Source organism: Ictalurus punctatus, chromosome 27 (assembly GCF_001660625.3).
Source record: "Ictalurus punctatus breed USDA103 chromosome 27, Coco_2.0, whole genome shotgun sequence".
In the NCBI taxonomy this organism is placed as follows: domain Eukaryota; kingdom Metazoa; phylum Chordata; class Actinopteri; order Siluriformes; family Ictaluridae; genus Ictalurus; species Ictalurus punctatus.
Genome location: NC_030442.2, coordinates 7720288 through 7739450, shown reverse-complemented (window position 1 = coordinate 7739450; position 19163 = coordinate 7720288). Strand labels below are relative to the sequence as shown.

At 38.2% G+C, this 19163-nt stretch overlaps 1 protein-coding gene across 2 annotated transcripts in view; it reads right to left on the bottom strand.

Annotated features, from left to right (window-relative positions):
* cdh16 (cadherin 16, KSP-cadherin) overlaps positions 1 to 19163 on the bottom strand; it is a 45919-nt gene that overhangs the window by 13034 nt on the left and 13722 nt on the right. For both annotated transcript variants that reach the window (XM_017458323.3, XM_017458324.3), the window contains exons 8-14: positions 13661 to 13786; positions 12585 to 12735; positions 11493 to 11705; positions 9870 to 9946; positions 6160 to 6351; positions 2125 to 2366; positions 921 to 1051 (exon numbers count right to left, since the gene is read on the bottom strand). In XM_017458323.3, the coding sequence (XP_017313812.1) occupies positions 921 to 1051; positions 2125 to 2366; positions 6160 to 6351; positions 9870 to 9946; positions 11493 to 11705; positions 12585 to 12735; positions 13661 to 13786 (1132 nt within the window). The remainder of the gene's footprint in view (positions 1 to 920; positions 1052 to 2124; positions 2367 to 6159; positions 6352 to 9869; positions 9947 to 11492; positions 11706 to 12584; positions 12736 to 13660; positions 13787 to 19163) is intronic.

The following is a 19163-nucleotide window of genomic DNA, read 5'->3' as shown; positions in this document are numbered from 1 at the left end:
TATTGTGGTGGACTATAAGCCTATGCTTGGGCCTGGAACACTGCATGGAGGGCAGCAATACAGCCTGGAAAGAATGCTAGTCCATCACAATGTTTTACACACACACACACACACACACACACACACACACACACACACGCACACACACACACACACACACACACACACACACACACACACACACACACACACACACACACACATACACACACCTGCTGCACCACTGTGCTGCTGTATTACATTTTATTAAACCACTTCGTCTTCTTTTTCTTTCTTTCTTTCTTTCTTTTTCTCTTCCTCTCTCTCTCCCTCTCCCTCCGTCCCTTTCAGGATACCCATTGACTCTACAAGTCTCTGGAACTGCAGTGGAGGGATGTACATAAGTCTTCCAAATGATATTCCTTATTTGGTGTTTTTCAGTGATGGTGATGGAAAGTGATGTCTTACACATTGTTCCAATTTTCCCCATATCTGTTCAGTTGAGCTGAGATATGGTGACTCTGAAGGCATTGAGCATCGCATTTGATTTACAACATTGGCATACTCATCAAACCATTCAGTGAGACCTAATTCCCTGAGGACAGGGGCAGGGTCATCCTGGTATGTATATGTGTATGTATGTGTGTATGTATGTATGTATGTATGTATGTATGTATGTATGTAGGTATGTAAGTATGTATGCATGTATATATGTATGTATGCATTTATGTATGTATGTATGTAGGTATGTAAGTATGTATGCATGTATGTATGTATGTATGCATTTATGTATGTATGTATGTAGGTATGTAAGTATGTATGCATGTATGTATGTATGTATGCATTTATGTATGTATGTATGTATGTATGAAAATCATAACTACAGCAACTGACATATTAGTCTTATATTGATTCGTATGGTAGGATGAAGCATCTCTTACGTCCATCCTCAGCCACCACCTCCATGGTGTAGGTACTGTTCTCCTCTCTGTCCAAAGCCTGCACTGTCTTCAGCTCTCCTGAGTACTTTCCAATCGAGAAATATTTCTTTGTGTCCCCTCTCAGTGAGTACCTACAAAATAGAAAAGAACATTCTGTTCAGTTCTGGTGCTATAACCATGTATTGTTCCTCTCTAGGTGTAACTGCTGAACTGCTCAAGTTTGTGTGACCTATTCTTCCACATCCTGCAAGAACAGAAGATTATGAAATTTGAATTATTATTTGCATAACATAAATAGCAATAAAAATTCAAAATAAAAAAAAGATTTGATGAAAGCAACACTTTTCATTTAGCTGGGTAAATTAATCCTGAAATATAAACTGCAACAGTCACATTGCTGATGCTTTGAGTCAGTGTTTCAGTTTTGAATTGGATTTCTGTGCCAGAAGCAACTGGGTATAACTGTAAGGGTCTTACACCCAGCTTTACACTTTTCCACAAATCATAATCCTTATTTAGGCAGTGTGGCAAACAGAGACGAAACAACAGCTAAAGTAAATAGGAGGTAAACAGAACGCGCTGTGATCAGTATCACATGCACATAGAGTACCACAGAAAGCATGTTCTTTGATGTTGTGTTTGGAAAATTTAAAGCAGAAAAAAGTCATTTCCATTCATATATGTACCCATTCCGTAGTTCCCCAGAATTTGTTAGCTATCCGATTATCACGAGTTCACCTGGTAGGATTTCTGAGAAGATTTTAAAGTCATATTTACAAAGGCTTTGCTTTTATTTATATAGCACAAATTCATACGCAAGGTTGTTAAGATCGAGGTAGGGATTGATTCATTAAAGATAAGATCAATAGTACAATTAATGATTAATCCTAATGATAGGATAGATTAAACTGACATAAAGGTGAAACAAATGGATGAATGATACTCATAAAGGAAAAATAAAATTTTTGAGGATTTACACACTTACAGCGGTTCATAATCTTCAATACTAGCTCTAGCTAGTTGGTGAATGTAAGCGAACCTGACAGAATACTTGAGAAAACATGACCTCTTTGACTATAATTATAAAACTGCTTTGTCACCATTGTTTTGGTTACAAAAAATCTACTTTGCTAAATTCCCGTACTATATTGAATACATGTGTAAGAAATTTTTTCATAAAGTATGTCACTAAAAAAGCCCTTGCCTGACTGGATGGGAGTCGGGGTCATAAGCCCTAATTGTAGCTATGACCCGTCCTGGCTCCTCGCCCTCTCTGACAGTGACCTCGTAGTGACTCTGTGACAGAACGGGGCCCTCATTGATGTCATCAATGAAGATGGAGACAGTGGCGGTGGATGCAGGTCCATACCTCCCCCTCACCAGAGCCACAGGGTTCTGAGCACTCAGGACCAGAATGTACTCACTCTCCCGCTCAAAATCCAGCACCTGAGGGGAAACATGTTACTTTAGTGCTTTTCTGTCATCATGGCCAGATTAGACAAGGTAAATGGATTTGGGAATTAAATTGTCGAACATGTATTTAGCAGATAAAAGAAATAAAAATACAGGAGTGAGAAGAAGGTGACAGTTAACAAATCGTGCAGCCTGGTCCAGAAGGCTATTACAGTTCAGTATAAACAGCTGAGCTGCTTTTCCACACAAAGATGGTGTGTCACTACAGTCAGATTGTTCAGTGGTACACTGCTTTCATTCCACCTCTGACGTTGCATCCAGTTAAACAAAGAGCCTGTTCTCCAGAACACACAGCGCATTTCCCATCAAGATTCTATGTCAGTCATTTCCAACACCATTTAAAAAACTTTCCCGGAAAAGCTAGATCTGCTGATAAAAAATAAACAAACATGCATATGTCCTGTTGCTTTCCAGGCAGCACAAAGTCTCCTTAACCAGAGAGAGAGATAGGGAATTGAATGTTATAAGAATGATAAGATAAGAATGATAATGATAAGATAAGAATGTTCTTAGGTTGGTCTTCTTCTACACATAATATTTCCTCGTGTTACTTGGCTGGTTCCCAGTTGTATGTTTGATCTTCTATACAGTTCTTCCATGGATATCTATATCTCTATCTATCTATCTATCTATCTATCTATCTATCTATCTATCTATCTATATATATATATATATATATATATATATATGAATGTGGATAGACAGCAGTGACACAAATTTGTCTTGCCATATTAATAACATTGTTATAAAATACCTTCATAACGGTTCCACTGAAAATGATTCAAATGACATACTAATATGAAAACTTATCTTCTAAAATGAGATCTACACTTCCGTTATTTACTCCTGCAGTAAAACGTCCACTTAATCAGTTGTCACATTGATATACCTGAACTCACACTGCAGCTATCTGACTAGTAGCTTTCAAACAGAAATGAGAAAATTACATCATCCCAAATGATTAATCCTGTTTCCCATTTGGAGGAATTGTTATAACGTCCTTTATGAAGAACAGTACAGCACAATTACTCTGCAAACAATGCTATCTGACACACGTATAATGATCGTATGTGTGTTATATTGTGTGTTATATGTGTGTTATATTAACCACCCATGAATAAGCATTAGGAACTGTCATAAAATACTTCAGGGGGGATTCAAACCTGAAATCTCCACCAGCTGTGCCTCTGTAATTCAAGGTTATGCAATCATGTTAGTTCACATTTATATTTAGCATTGCATCTTTGTAAATTGAGTTAAATGTGTTGAATGTCATTGCAGCAACCAGAGATGGAGCAATAATTGAGTAAGCCATTCATTCATACATTTAAAATCTATATCCTGAATTTATTTCTGCAATGCTGCTTTGGGACAATGTCAAGTGTTAAACGCGCTATACAAATAAAACTGAATTGAATTGAAAGCTTCATCACTAGATCGTGTCACTTGTGTGTGTGTGTGTGTGTGTGTGTGTGTGTGTGTGTGTGTGTGTGTGTGTGTGTGTGTGTGTGTGTGTGTGTGTCTTTTCCTCCTGCCGCCCTATATAATGTATGCCCTGCTCTTATATGATTCAAAACAACAAAAACTAGTAATTTCTCTCTCTTAACAACTTTATCTCAGTCACAGCTTTGTTCTGACAGAGTAAACAGTTTTATCAAAAAGCTGTGAAACATAGTGCACATAGTGAGAACATGAAGCACTGCAATTAGTTCTTGTTTAACCACAGTGCAGTTATTCAGTTTGGCTGATTCACATTGCAACAGCGACAGAGAGGTTTGGCTAACGTACCAGAGCACTAATCATGCAGCAAAGGAAACAGCTCAGTACATGTGACCTCTGTTTTATTTGGAGTGCATTATCAAGTGCTTGTTAATTTTCATTATCATCTCACATGCTGTTGACATTTTTCAGACAATCCATTATCAATCCACATGCTGCTGAATATCGTCATGTAAACAGGGTTGAAACAGATGAAATAGCAGTTACAATTTTTATTTAAAGAGACAGGCAGACAAATCCAAAATGTGAAGACAACGTCGTGGTCAAAAATAGGCGTGGGTAAGGCAATCAGCAAACAGGGTAGACAGGGCAAAGGCAGAAAACGAGAAACTGGGAACAAGATCAAAGAATCGGAAATGAGAACACCGAACAAATGTTTGGTAAGGCACTGGTGCCAAAACACAGAAACGATACTTTGCCCTGAAAAAAGACACACAGGGGTTTAACTATACAATGAAATCAAAGGTAAAACATAAACAGCTGTGAATAATGATGACACGTGAGGGAGACAACCAATAACAACACAGGGCGGAGACATGACATAAAACGTAAGACAAAACACGTGTCAAAAAATAAACTAAGTACGACAACACAGAAGTGCGTGTTGTCGTGCTACAGGCTGATCAAGCTTCCGGGTTGTCATAATTTTTTACATTTTTGACACGTGTATTTTATTATGTTTTATGTCATGGGGAAATCTCTGACAAATACAAAAAGCAATCAATAATTAATCGGATGCAGTATGAAAAATTAGCACAGCCCAGTAATACAATTTCTACCATTTACTCTTCAGTACTTTTAAAAGCAGGTATATACTTTTTAAGAAGCATATTTTGGCAACTTTGGAGATATTTAACCTCTAATTAAATCATACACAATGGCTAAAGCACACCTGTTACATGAAAGCTACTGCCACTGGGAGGATGAAGGCGAACACATGCCTCCTCCTACACAGGTGAAGCTACCACATGTTTTTGAAGTCCTGCTCATGCAATGCCATGATAGAAGAGCACTGTATACATGATCTAATCGATAGTGAAGAAAGGAGGGCTATTCAGAACCAGATCACATGGCCAATTATGCTCTCTTGAACTCCTGACCACAAACTACTGTGGTGTTATTAGGATTCAAACTGATGATCTCCCAGCAATAGGAGGAAACCTTAAACAAATGCACCAGTACAAAGTCCTTGATGTCATTGACGGACTGAGGATTCCAGTTGAGCTTCAGCACACAACAGCTAGTTACACGGCAATAGCCGGTGTAATGTGAGCTTCTAGACTATGTAACATTTAAGGGTTTTAGCAGAATTTAAAATCTGGGCCACAAATGACTAAATCAATGTTTGGGTGGCTTTTTAATTTTGTAAAATTACTGAGTTACCAAAGGGGAGTTTGGCTTTCAAATTTCGGTGAGTTCATCAGTGTCATTTTTGATATGTGGGCCTGATGAAGTGGTAAACGTGGGCCATCATGGAACCATTACTCTTTTGCTATCAGGGGCTATAAATATAATGGATTTCATTTCCTTCTCACAGTACGCCTTAATTATATTATGGCATATCATCAAAGCCCAAGTGTACATATTTATGCATGATAGTATCCGTTATTAGAACAGAATGACTGTCACTCAAAATCAGTGTCAGATAATGACACATTAATACAGAAAACATTAATGCTTTAAGGTATAGAGGACACGGTGTGGATGACCCATTTTAAAAAGGTGCATTTCTCAGACAGGAAGTCATATGACTTTTTTACTGGCCTGCAGTCAGATGAAGAGATGAATTTAGAGGGGATTAAAGAGATTTTTCTACTGGGAGGGACATGTGGTAAGGGTTGATTACAGGGCCAGATTACTTGGGCAGAGGGAGCTTATAGTCAAAGCACAATCTCTTAAAATCCCAAACTATCTATTTTTAATGTTGGTCTTATCTTAAAATCATTCTCTGACATACTCCAGTGAATGAGGAAACATGAGGAAGTACCTTAGCGAGGACAAGCGAGACCTCGTTAGTCTGTCGATCTGTCACCAAAGCGAAGACCTCATCCTCGTTCCCTGACTCTAGTCGATAGTCGACCAGCCAGCTGTCCCCACTCCATTCATCAGCATCCCACGCTGCCACTGCCGTCACAGTGGCACCCACTGGGGCATCCTCCGCCAAGTGAAACGGGCCGTACTGAGAAAGACAGACAGGGAGAGAGAAAGTGAGTATGCACAAACTCCCAAAAGAACAGCACAGCAGTGAAAGGTTTGTAATGTAGAGAGAGAAAGGTACTTTAGTGAGAGGAAAGTACAGAAAGATCAAAAAATGGAAAGAGTGAGACTGAGACAAAGCTAAGGGAGGTTACAGTGGGGAAAGAATAAAATGAGGGAGAGAAAGATGGAGTGAGCTTTATAATAATAAAATTGGGGAGAATGCAGCAGGAGGATTGGAACCCAGAGTGAAGTTGTATAGATAAAAGCACTGGTGGAAATGTTGAGAAAATTGTGGCTGTCATCACCTAGATACTTAGCAAGGTTAATAACATGTTAATTACTTTAGCTACCAGAGGCTAATCACAAAAATCTACTCTGGTACTCACGTGTATGACACCTAAGGTGAAATTTAAAGAACAGTCCGACCAAAAACACAATTTTCTCTATTACCTCAAATGTAGGCGATCTATCAAAATGTGCCTGATGTCTAAAGTTTCTTTCTTCAATTTTGCCTTGGAGCTACATGAATAATGCAAATAATAACATTAGAAAATCAGCAGAGTTCACCTTTATGGAAACAAGTCAGTCCACTACAATACATTTATACTGGTTTTAGGCACAAAAATAAGGCACTCATGTGAAGCTTGTTAGGTTAGTTATGAGTGCTAAGTAGGTTACTAGTGAGATTGAGCAAAGCTATGAGCTGCCAAATATAAAAATTAAAATGTTCTACTTTGCTCTTTTTAAACTTTTTTTTGAGGCCATTCTGATACATTTAGAAAGTGATTCATGTAAACTAACAATTTTTAAGTTTCAGTGTAAATATTAAATAGAAATGTAAATTTTAAATGTTTTATGTGAAATTTAAATCGAATTATAAATGTTAAATGTAATTATTAATTGTAAATCTAAATGTTAAACATAGAATGTAACTGTTGCTCTCATATGTTAACTGAGCCTGCCCTCTCGAAGTGGGAAAGGTTGCCATTTTCACACCCACTGCTAGTTTTGGAACAAAGTTGCTTTGCCAGTGCTGTGTGTTCCCAATGACGCAAAACTCAGAGACAGTGGGGGCAATTACCATATGAGCAAAACACTGAACTTCTACATTTAACATGTAGATTTCTGTTTAACATTTACAATTTAACATTTAGACTTTTATTTAAAACCTGATACTTACATGAATCACAACCTAAAAGTATAAGAATGGCCTCAAAAGTGAGATAGAAAAAAGTATTAAACTTTCCACAAATGCATGGTTCATGTATAGAGAAGGTATCAGACTATACTATGTGTTCTAAGTGAAAAGGATGAGAAACATTGAAAATAGGAGAACCACAAGTCTTGAGAATCCACTAGATCACTCTATTTATAATAGTTTGTGAGTCTTGGCAAGTTTAGGTGAGGTGGAGAGCTTCTCTATCTCAGCCTGCATATCAGCATGTTTGGGAGAACAGTAATCAGCCCTTCTCACTGAGCTTCTGATCGGCCAGGCCAAACCTGTCACCACTCACACTCCACTGCACCATCACACACTTACATTGCCACGCCATCTCAACCCGCTTAAGAGTTTTTTCCACCTCTTGCCTTGTGTGTCTATGTATGCAAGGAGTAACTAGCAATAGTTAAACAGTTAAACTAAAACCCTGCACTTACGTAGCCGGATATTTTCAGCATGTGACTATTGCTTAAGAGTTAGGGTAACCAGTTTGCCCTCCAGGTGCATGATCCCATGATTCAACACTGGTAGCCTGGCACTGTAAGGGCATTAGCTCAGACTACATCCATCTTGTAAACGTTGGCTTTGTCTCAGAGAAGGGCTAGACCTCACTGTCAGCAGCAGAGAGAAATACGTCTATGCATCTTTCTCCTGGCATGCATGCTGAGCATTTTATGGCTTTTAGACTGCCAAGCAGAAAGCTTGTCCCCCAATGTTTGAGGATCCGGCATAGTTTTCAGATCCACCGAGACCTTCATCAGGATAAAGAGGTTACTGAAGATGAATGAACAAACTTTCTAGTATTTTCTTTATATGTCATTAAGTTATTCATCTAAAATTGATTTGACCACTACAGAAAAACCACATTACCTGTTTGTCAATACACTTGATTGGCACTCATATGAGGGTCTACATTTGACATAAGAGCCTTTGGGCCTGATCAAAAGTGCATTACAATTTTTATAGGCCATATATTAAATAAATAAATAAATAAATAAATAAAATTAAAAGACCTTTTCTCAAAAGTTGCCAGAATTCAGGAATCTGGGGGATAACATGCTTGGGTTTGAAAAATCTCCCTCTTTCCGAGGTCTCAATGTTGTTACTTTGTTACTGTTCTAGCTTAAAGACACTCACGTCCATCTCTGTGCTCCTGCATTATTCATTCAGTGTGGGTGAGTGCATGGAGGGGATTTTCCAGAAAATGTCTGCCATAAAAAAGTGAAGAAAGGTGACCATTTTTAGAAGATCACCTCAGGAAAAGAAACCTAAGAGGGTTTCCAAGAGGAATTACCATTTTTAACTGTCTTATGTAAAAGATAGAGGTTGGGGCATCCTCTGGAAGACAAGACTGGGAGAATGCATTGCTTTATCTGATTAAAATGTGTAGAATTGGAAAACCTCATGCTAGGTATCTGGAATTTTGGTCACCAATTATTTAATTCACTTCATCATTAGTGATTTCTGTTGCCCTTTCTCTTGAAAGGTGCCAACAATTCTTTGGTTGACTGTATTTAGTTAGTTTTCATGTTTGTAGATTACACTGTTTAATATCTTCCAGGTTTGACATATAGCTAGCTGTTTGGTTTATGATAATGGATTGACTTAAATTGTGTTTTGAGTCCAGCTATTAATGCTAATGATTCATGGAAAATTCTACAGTCATGTCTTGACCCTGCATTATGTTTATTACAATTCTATTAATATAAACTATTTTCCAAAATATTAACCATGCCAGCTATCAAAAATGCATATTACTTCATATTAATCTTTAATTACTTTGTTAAATGTTTTGAAATGTGTCTACATTTAGAGAACTTATCTTACTGCAGTATTGACTAAAGGAGTCATGTTACTGAGGTGCCATCAATTTGCTTTTAAATAGCTGGTCTTCCCAGAGATTAATCTGTTTAGCATTGAGAACACTATCCATTTGGAGCTCTGAACAGGAAAGCCCTCTGCAATATCAGCCATTTCCTATAAGCCTGAGATTAATTTGTGGATTCCCCTGAAAAATACTTTCCTCGCTCACATCAGTAAATCAAATCAGTATCTGCCAGACCAGAGCATAGAGATATACAGTACATACACAGGTTTATGCATCACCTCATATCGAAATACACAAATCAGTAACAATGTACACACAATGTATACACACAATGTTATACATGGTCAAACATGGATATATTGAATAAAGTTCTACAGATTCAAAAACATGTAGAATAATATTAATCCTAACAATACCTCTCATAAACATAGACACACAGCAATACACATACCTCATGCTGAGAGAAGATAGGTGGGTTGTTGTTCTCATCCAGAACTTTAACTATCACAGTGCAGGAGCTGTTCAGCCCTGCAGAAAGTGTAAGACACGACTCATGCTCACTCCATCACAATATCATCATTACTGTTACATTTAATAACCAACAGCATGGCATGCAAATGAACAATCATTCAAATAATTTATTATGTGTTCTGAATCACTTTGTCACAGTGTACATTTGTCATTGTAAACAGACACATAAAGTTAATGTGTGTGAATAAAATACTCATACAAAAATGTATTTAGTTACAACACAGTATAAATACCAACAAGGACATCTGGACTGTGATGCACTGTTTCTAATAAACACCATGTCTTATGCGCATTTGCTTCCTCTGTCTGATATTTAGCATGATCTGAAATCGAGGCCAAAAACTGGAGGTCATTTTCAGTTCGTGGGAAAAAAAGAGCAGCACAGACCTGTGCTCAAATCTTTTTCCACAAACAGAGTTTATTGAATATAATATACGAGTGTGCATCTCTCCTTGTGAGATGACTCAGTGTGTATCTTGATACATGATCAATGATACGTTGTATAAAAAAGACCTATGTGAAATAGTCAATGAAAATTAAAATAAAAATGGGAGCAATTGTGATGCAATATACTATTTTCCACAAAAAATAAATTAGCTTTGAGGTGTGATGGGCTACACCTACTTCAGTATGACTGACAGACAGAGAGACCATGCATACTTTATTAGGATGGACAGGCTAAACAAACCACACCTACTTTATTAGGACTGACAGGCAGAGAAACCAAACCTACATCATTAGGACTGACAGGCAGAGACCAAACCTACTTCATTAGAATTGACTGGCAGAGAGACCACATCTACTTCATTAGAACTGACAGGCAGAGAGACCAAACCTACTTTATTAGAACTGACAGGCAGAGAGACCAAACCTACTTTTTTTAGAACTGACAGGCAGAGAGACCAAACCTACTTTATTAGGACTGACAGGCAGAGAGAAAAAACCTACTTTATTAGGACTGACAGGCAGAGAGACCAAACCTACTTTTTTAGAACTGACAGGCAGAGAGACCAAACCTACTTTATTAGGACTGACAGGCAGAGAGAAAAAACCTACTTTATTAGGACTGACAGGCAGAGAGACCAAACCTACTTTTTTAGAACTGACAGGCAGAGAGACCAAACCTACTTTATTAGGACTGACAGGCAGAGAGAAAAAACCTACTTTATTAGGACTGACAGGCAGAGAGAAAAAACCTACTTTATTAGGACTGACAGGCAGAGAGAAAAAACCTACTTTATTAGGACTGACAGGCAGAGAGACCATTTCTACTTTTGTTATAGAGACCATTTCTACTTTTGTTTGTCAGGCCTTTCAGCCTGGCAGGCAGAAGGCTAAGGGTTCAAGCCCCAGCATCACCAAGCTGCCACTGTTGGGCCCTAGTGCAAGGTCTTTAACCCGCTATGCTCCAGGGGCACCATATCATGGCTTACCCTGCACTCTGAACTACTTAAGAAACAGGGATATATGAAGAAAAGAGTTTCACTTTATATGTGACAAAATCTTCTTCTTGAAGGTTGATTGTGATGGGTGTGTGTATAACCTTTAGCATCCTCAGCGATGATTGTGAGTGTGTATTGTGGTGCAGTGCCCTCCATGCTGTCAGCCTGCACTGTGATCACCCCGGAATCTCGGTCCACGCGGAAAAGTTGGCGTGGGCTTTCTGGCACCTGCCCTGCCAATCTGTAAAAAATCCGAACATTATCCGTTTTGGGGTCGTCGTTATCAGCTGCCTGGACTGTGAGAATCTCAGTTCCTGTTGAGCATTGAGGAAATATAAGGAAAAGGGTCAGTATCCCTGCAGCCATAACCCTAACATCCTATTTATTACTTAAAATCAATTTATGTTTTGATGACGATAACATTTTTTGTATATTAAATAATAAATTGCTTGATGACAGTTCCACAAAAATGTTAGACTTAATTAATGTATGACACAAAAATAACCTGCCTGTCACATATAAAATTAAATAGTAACCTTTAAAACATTTAAGCTCTCCCTGTGTCTTATAAGAATGACGCAACACCTATAGTGCAAATGTTTGATCGGTTTGCATACTCAAATTAATTCTCCCCAAATTTTATCACAACATAACACAGTTCATAAAGTTTAGGGTGAATTTTAGATTTTACAGTATGCAGCATCTAAAATCTTTTCAATCCAATATATCTCTTCTTTTCAGTGATCATCAATATAAACAATACTGATTGAAATGGGTCCCTAGAAGCCCCTCTTATGCTGGGGATAATAAAAGTAGCCACTAACCATCACTTTCTTGTTCCTATCAATATAAAGTGGCCATTTTATCACTTTTAGTTTACCCTGTTCCTGTCAGTTATGGTGATGTTGAGTATTAAAAAATACTGTCACTTATGTTTATTTGTAAATTTGTATTTAAATAATCATTAGTTATTCATTCTGCAGTAAGTGTCATATATTCTATGATTTTATCAAATGACCAAACTATCTAATTAATTAATCATACACAGTTAAAGCGTCTCATTACCCTAGAATCTACCCAGTGTGTTCTTGTAATCATACCGTGATGATTAACTGACTGTGTGACTGTGCGTGTGTGTATGTGTGAGAGAGAGAGAGAGAGAGAGAGAGAGAGAGAGAGAGAGAGAAAGAGACCTTTCTGTGCGAGTTCCTTGACAACAGTGTGGTACTGCATCTGTGGGAAGGTTGGTCTGTTGTCATTGGCGTCTCCCACCATGACCCTCAGCTCTACAGGCTTTGCGATCTTTCTGCCATCTGGCCTCTCTGCTACTATGCTGACCAGGAACTGAGACAGGGAGAAGAAAAAAAAATTCTATTAATTTATTTGGCAAACAATTTTATTCAAGTCGGAATCCAATCCAAGCAGAGAGCTTAGCAGTTGAAGGTGCCTTGTTCGAATGCTGGTGGTTCTTTGACAGAGCTGGCATTTGAACTCACCTTCTGAAACTTCAGGTCACAAGCACAGAGTCTGAGTTGGTCACAGCAGCTTTAAAAGTGCACGCACAAATGCTCAGTTTGCTAATGCTTAGTTTATTGCACTAAAACTAATGCTCGAATGCCCAATGACGTCATGAAACACTGAAGACATGGACAACTGGAGATGGGTAGCAGTAATACAGCTCAATAAAAAGTGACATGACGCAGTCAGACAGAGAATAAACTGGTTATCGATGAGTATCTCTATCATACACGTAGTTTTCTATGAAACTACTTGTTGCACGTTTATGATGTGGATTATTATTTTAGAAGAAGCTAGCTGTGTGTAGAAAGATGCATCGTTGATATAAGAATGGGAGATACGATCTTATAATGTCACAAACTGTCATTTCAGATGTGATTTCGGTGGATTTCTCTGTGATTAATGATCCACGAGTGAAAAAAAATAGAGAAAAGGTTTAATACAAGGGCAGCATGATATGTGAACTCGAGTTTTACACACCTCTAATGCACCTCTGACACAGATGGTATTAATTGAAACCCTTAATAAAATGGAAGTATAACTGCTTTATGTGCCATGTCTCTCATGTGGATTTAAAAAAACAAAAAAACAAAACAGAAATACGTCCAGTCCTTTGTCCCTTGATTCCTGCACAGGAACAGGTACCAATAAATAATGAGAGAACAATTAAATAAACTTACATATGCCTTACAAAAACTGAACACTTTTTGTTTTGTGGTGTTCTGTGTGTTTGTGTGTATTTATCCTTTACCTGATCTTGGGTTTCTCGGTCCAGAGGGGCATTCAGGTAGATGACTCCTTCTCTACTGATGGTGAAAAGCATCTCTGGAAACTCTCCCTCCAGGCTGTATGCTACCAAACTCCCACTCCATTTCACCTGAGGAGCATGGCACACATACACACACACACACACACACACACGCAGGCACGCACGCATGCACACACACACACACACGCACACACACACGCACACACACACACACACACACACACACACACACACACACACACACACACACACACACACACACACATACATTTACACTCTTGTTTTCTCATTTGGCAGATGGTCTTTTCCAGAGAAACTGCCAAATACTTTCAATGAACAGTGCAGAGTAAATCTCAAAGGTTTGAAAACCTAAAGCAGGCTTATCTCAGTTTGATGAAGTGCAAGTGTAAACTAAGGCAAATGCAAGACTTTGTCATTTACAGTTTACAAAGAATTTTTTAGCAAATGAACGTTTAACACATTTAGTATGCGCTCTCAAGAAATTATGTACTACTAGTCCTAATTTAGATTGCTAAAACAAAGGGGGTTGAACACTTATCAATTAAGCAGTTTTTAGATGTTTTTAATTCTCAAATAATATTAAGAACATCTAAATAGTTTATTTACTTTTTTTTTCTGTAGAGCAGTGGTCACCAACCCTCTTCCTTGAGATCTATCTTCCTGCAGGTTTCATCTCCAACCAAAATCTAGCACACCTGTTTTAGCTGAACTTTTTAAGGCAATGTTTAGATGGTCAGGTGGGCATGATTATGGTTGGTGCTAACATCTTTAGGAGGGTTGATCTCCAGGAACAGGCTTGGTGACCACTGCTATAGAGACTCACTTAAAATAATTCTCTTCTTAAATGTGATGTTGCACCAGGGCAAAAAGAGAAATAAGCATTGGGGGTTTCGGGGTGAATATTTTCTAGAGCCACTGTAGATACATTGCGTCATTTTAAAGAATTTATTCGACTGAGAGAAATGTTTTGGAAAGTGTAGTCTACAGAAAGCAATCTGACATTTAAAATGGTCTGCACACTGTAGCTGGAAATTTGGACAGCAACCAACAGCCTGAAAGCACCGAGCGACCAATCAACCAACGTCTGTGGGAGTTCAACTAACAAGCCAGAAGTATCTGTTTGTTACCAAACTAAAAAAGTGCGAGCGAAGGAAATGAGGCCCGATTAGGTGACATCACCCTAACACATGAGCTGGCCCACTGAGACAATTCACTTCTCCAGTACTATACATATTTAAAGATGTAATAGTCACCCTCAAAATCTTATATTCAGTAACAGCATATTATTTCTTATTTACAATATCTTATATAAGAACAAGGATTGGCCAAGGAACAGCATTGTGCAGAGAGAAGAGCTTTAAAATGATGAAAGGTAGCTAACACGTAAGGAATAATAATATCTATCAAGTTATTCAAATCTTATAATTACTTGTTATTCTAAATAGACAGTTTTTTTTTTAATGGCAGGGTATGATTGAAATTGAACAAAAATGCAAAGATAATAAAATGATTTTTCATTTAGAATGACAAAAAAGGCAGTTTATCTAATGCATTAATACATGCATACACATGTGAAAGCATATGCAGCAAGTATCAAAAAGCATCAACATGCTCAGAAGAACAAAATCCACAAACAAAGCTGCATCTACATGGAGCAGTGCTGCACAGATAATGTTTATATTTGAATTAAAGTGAAACTTTAGCAGAGCCCCAAAGCAGTGAGGAGGCAGAGATGAGCTCTGTTACTGGAGAGTGTACCGAGGTCAGCAGTTGCCAAAACAAAGCTTCTGCTCTAACCACAGAGGGATTTTCCACTCCGCTGGGAAAAAAGAGTGACAGCCGATGATGGACGGGGTGTTAAAAAGCACCGAATTAGGAGAGGAGCTTGGAGCAGACCGTGACTACCACGTGCACGTGCACGTCCACCATGCTCCTGAACCTTCATCATTTGTTATGGAGATGGCTCCCCAAGCCTGTCCTGTCTCCTTTTTTTCTGTGTACATGCCAGCCAGTTACTCTTTACACAGCCCTGCACACATTTGCAGAGCTTTGCAGCAGGGCAGCTGTGCTTGGAAGAGATTAACAAGCTGCCCTGTGTTCTAAAAATGGTGCTCTACAACAAAAGTGATGTCATCTGTTTAGTTTCAAAGCTTTGGTTGTCCATACAAATGATTAACTTTTGTGTCAGGGTAGAGTCTGATAATGCAGGTCTTTGAAGTGAAAGCTGTATGAAGTGAGTAGTGATGCATTGATGGTGATAAACTTCTAAAACGGGTCTTAATTTAGCTGCTCTTAATGGAGGAAGATCCAGCATTTGTTCTCTTAGTAATTCATTATCAGATGATCCAGCTTTGCAGGAAAGCTTTGGACAAGTTGTTTTTATGGGCAGTATAGATAATTCAGTTGGAAATTTGAATGACCAGGCAAGAAACGAGGGACATCATAAAAAAAAAAAAAAAGCTGCAGGAATAGTAAAACAAGTGAGAAATGCTGTTATGTTACTGCTCGAATGTGAGTTATATGAGCCAGTCCTATAAAAATGTGAATGTGAAATGTAATTAAATTACATGAATTAACACATAATACAATCAAATAAGGGTTATTCGCCTGATTTTCACTCCTATGCTTAGTGACAGGTAGATATTTCATATTTCAAGTTTGGAATGATTACCAATCTGCCAGTGTGCATGTTGCTGCAGAAGCTCGTGTATGCAGAAGATGGCAGATGCTTTCCTCCAAGTGTGTTACGCTGCCCTGTGACAGAACATGAGCAGCAGTTTGAAAAGATGTGATCGGTTGGATTCAAATGTCTCAGAGGAAGCACATGTTTGCCTTCAACCTCCCTGGTTAGTGCGTGTCATATGATGGGGACAGCAGGCTGGTGGGTGAGAACTGGCAGGTGACCAAATTGGGTCGATAATTGGGAAAAAATGAAGTACTTTAAAAACAACACTAAATAATCCTTGTGAGTACATGTGATTTAATGGTTTCTGCTGAACATTTTGGTTCTATTATTATGTGTGTACAGCATTTACAGTAAAAAAAAAAAAAAAAAAAAAAGAGAGAGAATGTTGGCCTTTTGGAAAATAAAACCCCATTAGTCTTTCAGCATCACCAGGAGCAGTCGTAACAGTTATGACTCCCACCACCCACATGCATCTCAGCACCCAAAAAAGTGGGCAGAATGAGGCTTTCCACATGCACACAAAAAGCCCTACGGTGCTATGAATATACATGCAGACACATGCAATAGGGAGTGCACACAGAACAGTTCAGAAATGCAAACATTTTCTATACACACTCTCCATCCATCCATCCATCCATCTTCTATACCGCTTTATCCTTTTCAGGGTCATGGGGAACTATACCCACTCTAAAACCTTTAAAAGATATCCACTCCTGCAATACCGTGTCTTTATTAAAGAGAAATAACACACACAGACAGACAGACAGACAGACAGACACACACACACACACACGCTCTCTCTCACATGTCTACACACTCAAATACATACACAGACATGCTCCATCCTCACATGCACAAACATCCACACAGACACACTCACTCACTGCCTTTACCTTGAAGTTTTTATATTTATTAAAGTTACTACATTGTGTGCAACCATAGCAGCTGACCTTGCCATTCAGGCAGTGTTTGTCAAAATATTTCACAAATATGTAGTTGAACAGTCTTTTATAAGTCTAAAGTGTAGCACAGTATGATTGGTCCTTCATTTGTTCAGCAATTAAAAGTTTCAATGTCTCTATCTATACATGTGAGTTCAAACCTAGTGCTGATAGAGAGCAATGCTTGGGTCCTTAAGCATGACCCTTAACCATCAGCTGCTCACTGTGCTTAGATTGCTTTGGATAAAAAAAAAAAAAAAGCCAAATGAATACATTTATTGTAAATCAATGCAACTACAGCCAATAACTGGTAGATGTAGCTTCAATAGTTTGTTAATATTCTCACCATAGTGCATTAACGGATTCCGCAAATAAGCTTTATCTGGAAAAAGATTAACAGCGAATGTGATAATATTTCTGCTGCATTGGTGTGTGGGGGACAAAGGAATCAAGGAGGTGGAAGAAAAGAGGGTGCTCACCCTTAGAGTGCTAATGCTCAGTAGGGAGTGTGTGTGTGTGTGTGTGTGTGTGTGTGTGTGTGTGTGTGTGTGTGTGTGTGTGTGTGTGTGTGTGTGTGGGCAGGTGGCTATAAGTACACAAACCAACTATTTGAACATTACCTCATTTCCCTTACAATAACCCCTGCTGGCCATGTGTAGCTCTCTAGCTGAGCTTTCTCTCATCCTTTCCGTTGCAAAGTGAGATCTGAGATCTGCAGATCTGCAAAGTGCTGCTTACTTTTTCCAGCCAATTAAAGTTTAATGGAAACAAAAGACAAGATCCATATTGCTGAGGACTACAAGCCCACGCTGTCTCCTTTCTTCCTGTCTCACTGGCTCAGTTGTCCTGTGTTACTTTTACTCTCATGCCATTTTTGTGCTGAGACAGGCACCAGACCATGACAAATAAAATTTGAATAACAAGTTAAAGATCAGGCTATACTGAGAGCCAGGCATCAGAGATATGTAAGGCAGAGATTGAGCAATAAAAACACTGGGACATATTAACACATAATGACATATTAACACATCAATAACAGACTCACGTACAGTGGTTAGAATTGCATTAGTCTTATGCACATTTAACATTGCTAGTTGATGTTATGGGAGAGATGATGTGAGGAAGCATATGGAAAGCTGATCAGCTGCTTTTGTTTCTTACAGCCTCTGAAGCACTGCTTGCACAACTGATGAAGGTTTTTATGGACTGTCCAAAATGTCCTCTTCCTCTGGATTTTTACAACATTACATACTATATTATTGAAGTACACTGCAGTTACTGCCTGAATCCTTCTTTAGATACTGTATACATGCCGTATGTTCGGGTTATATATAAAACGGGTGACAAAGGAAAGCCAACTTAAGTCAAATATAAAACATGGAGGAAAATGTTATTATAGGAAATTATCATAATGCTGTGTTTATTTTCCTATAACAAGACTCTGATAACAAGGTAATAACAAAGAGGTGTTTGTTCCTCTCATAACACACAATTTGCCAACAATTATACATTTTTATATATTAAAGAACAACACACTATACGTTCTATCCATTTATAGTTACATTTAATGTTTTAATGTGGAATGTCCATGAGTTAGTTCGGTTATCATTTATGTTAAAGCTGCTTTAGACAGTCACTCTCTTTAGACACCACCTTCTCTTTTTTTCTCCCTGTCTTGAAGTTAATAAGACAAAAAAATGCAGTGCAGCAGAAAACCTAATGTAAAACTTATTACATAGTTCTACAAGAATCTCTTTCCTTGCATATTATATAAACATCTCCTTGTAGAAAACCACAGCAATGATTATGTTTTACTTTGTTAAATGGCGGCACATTT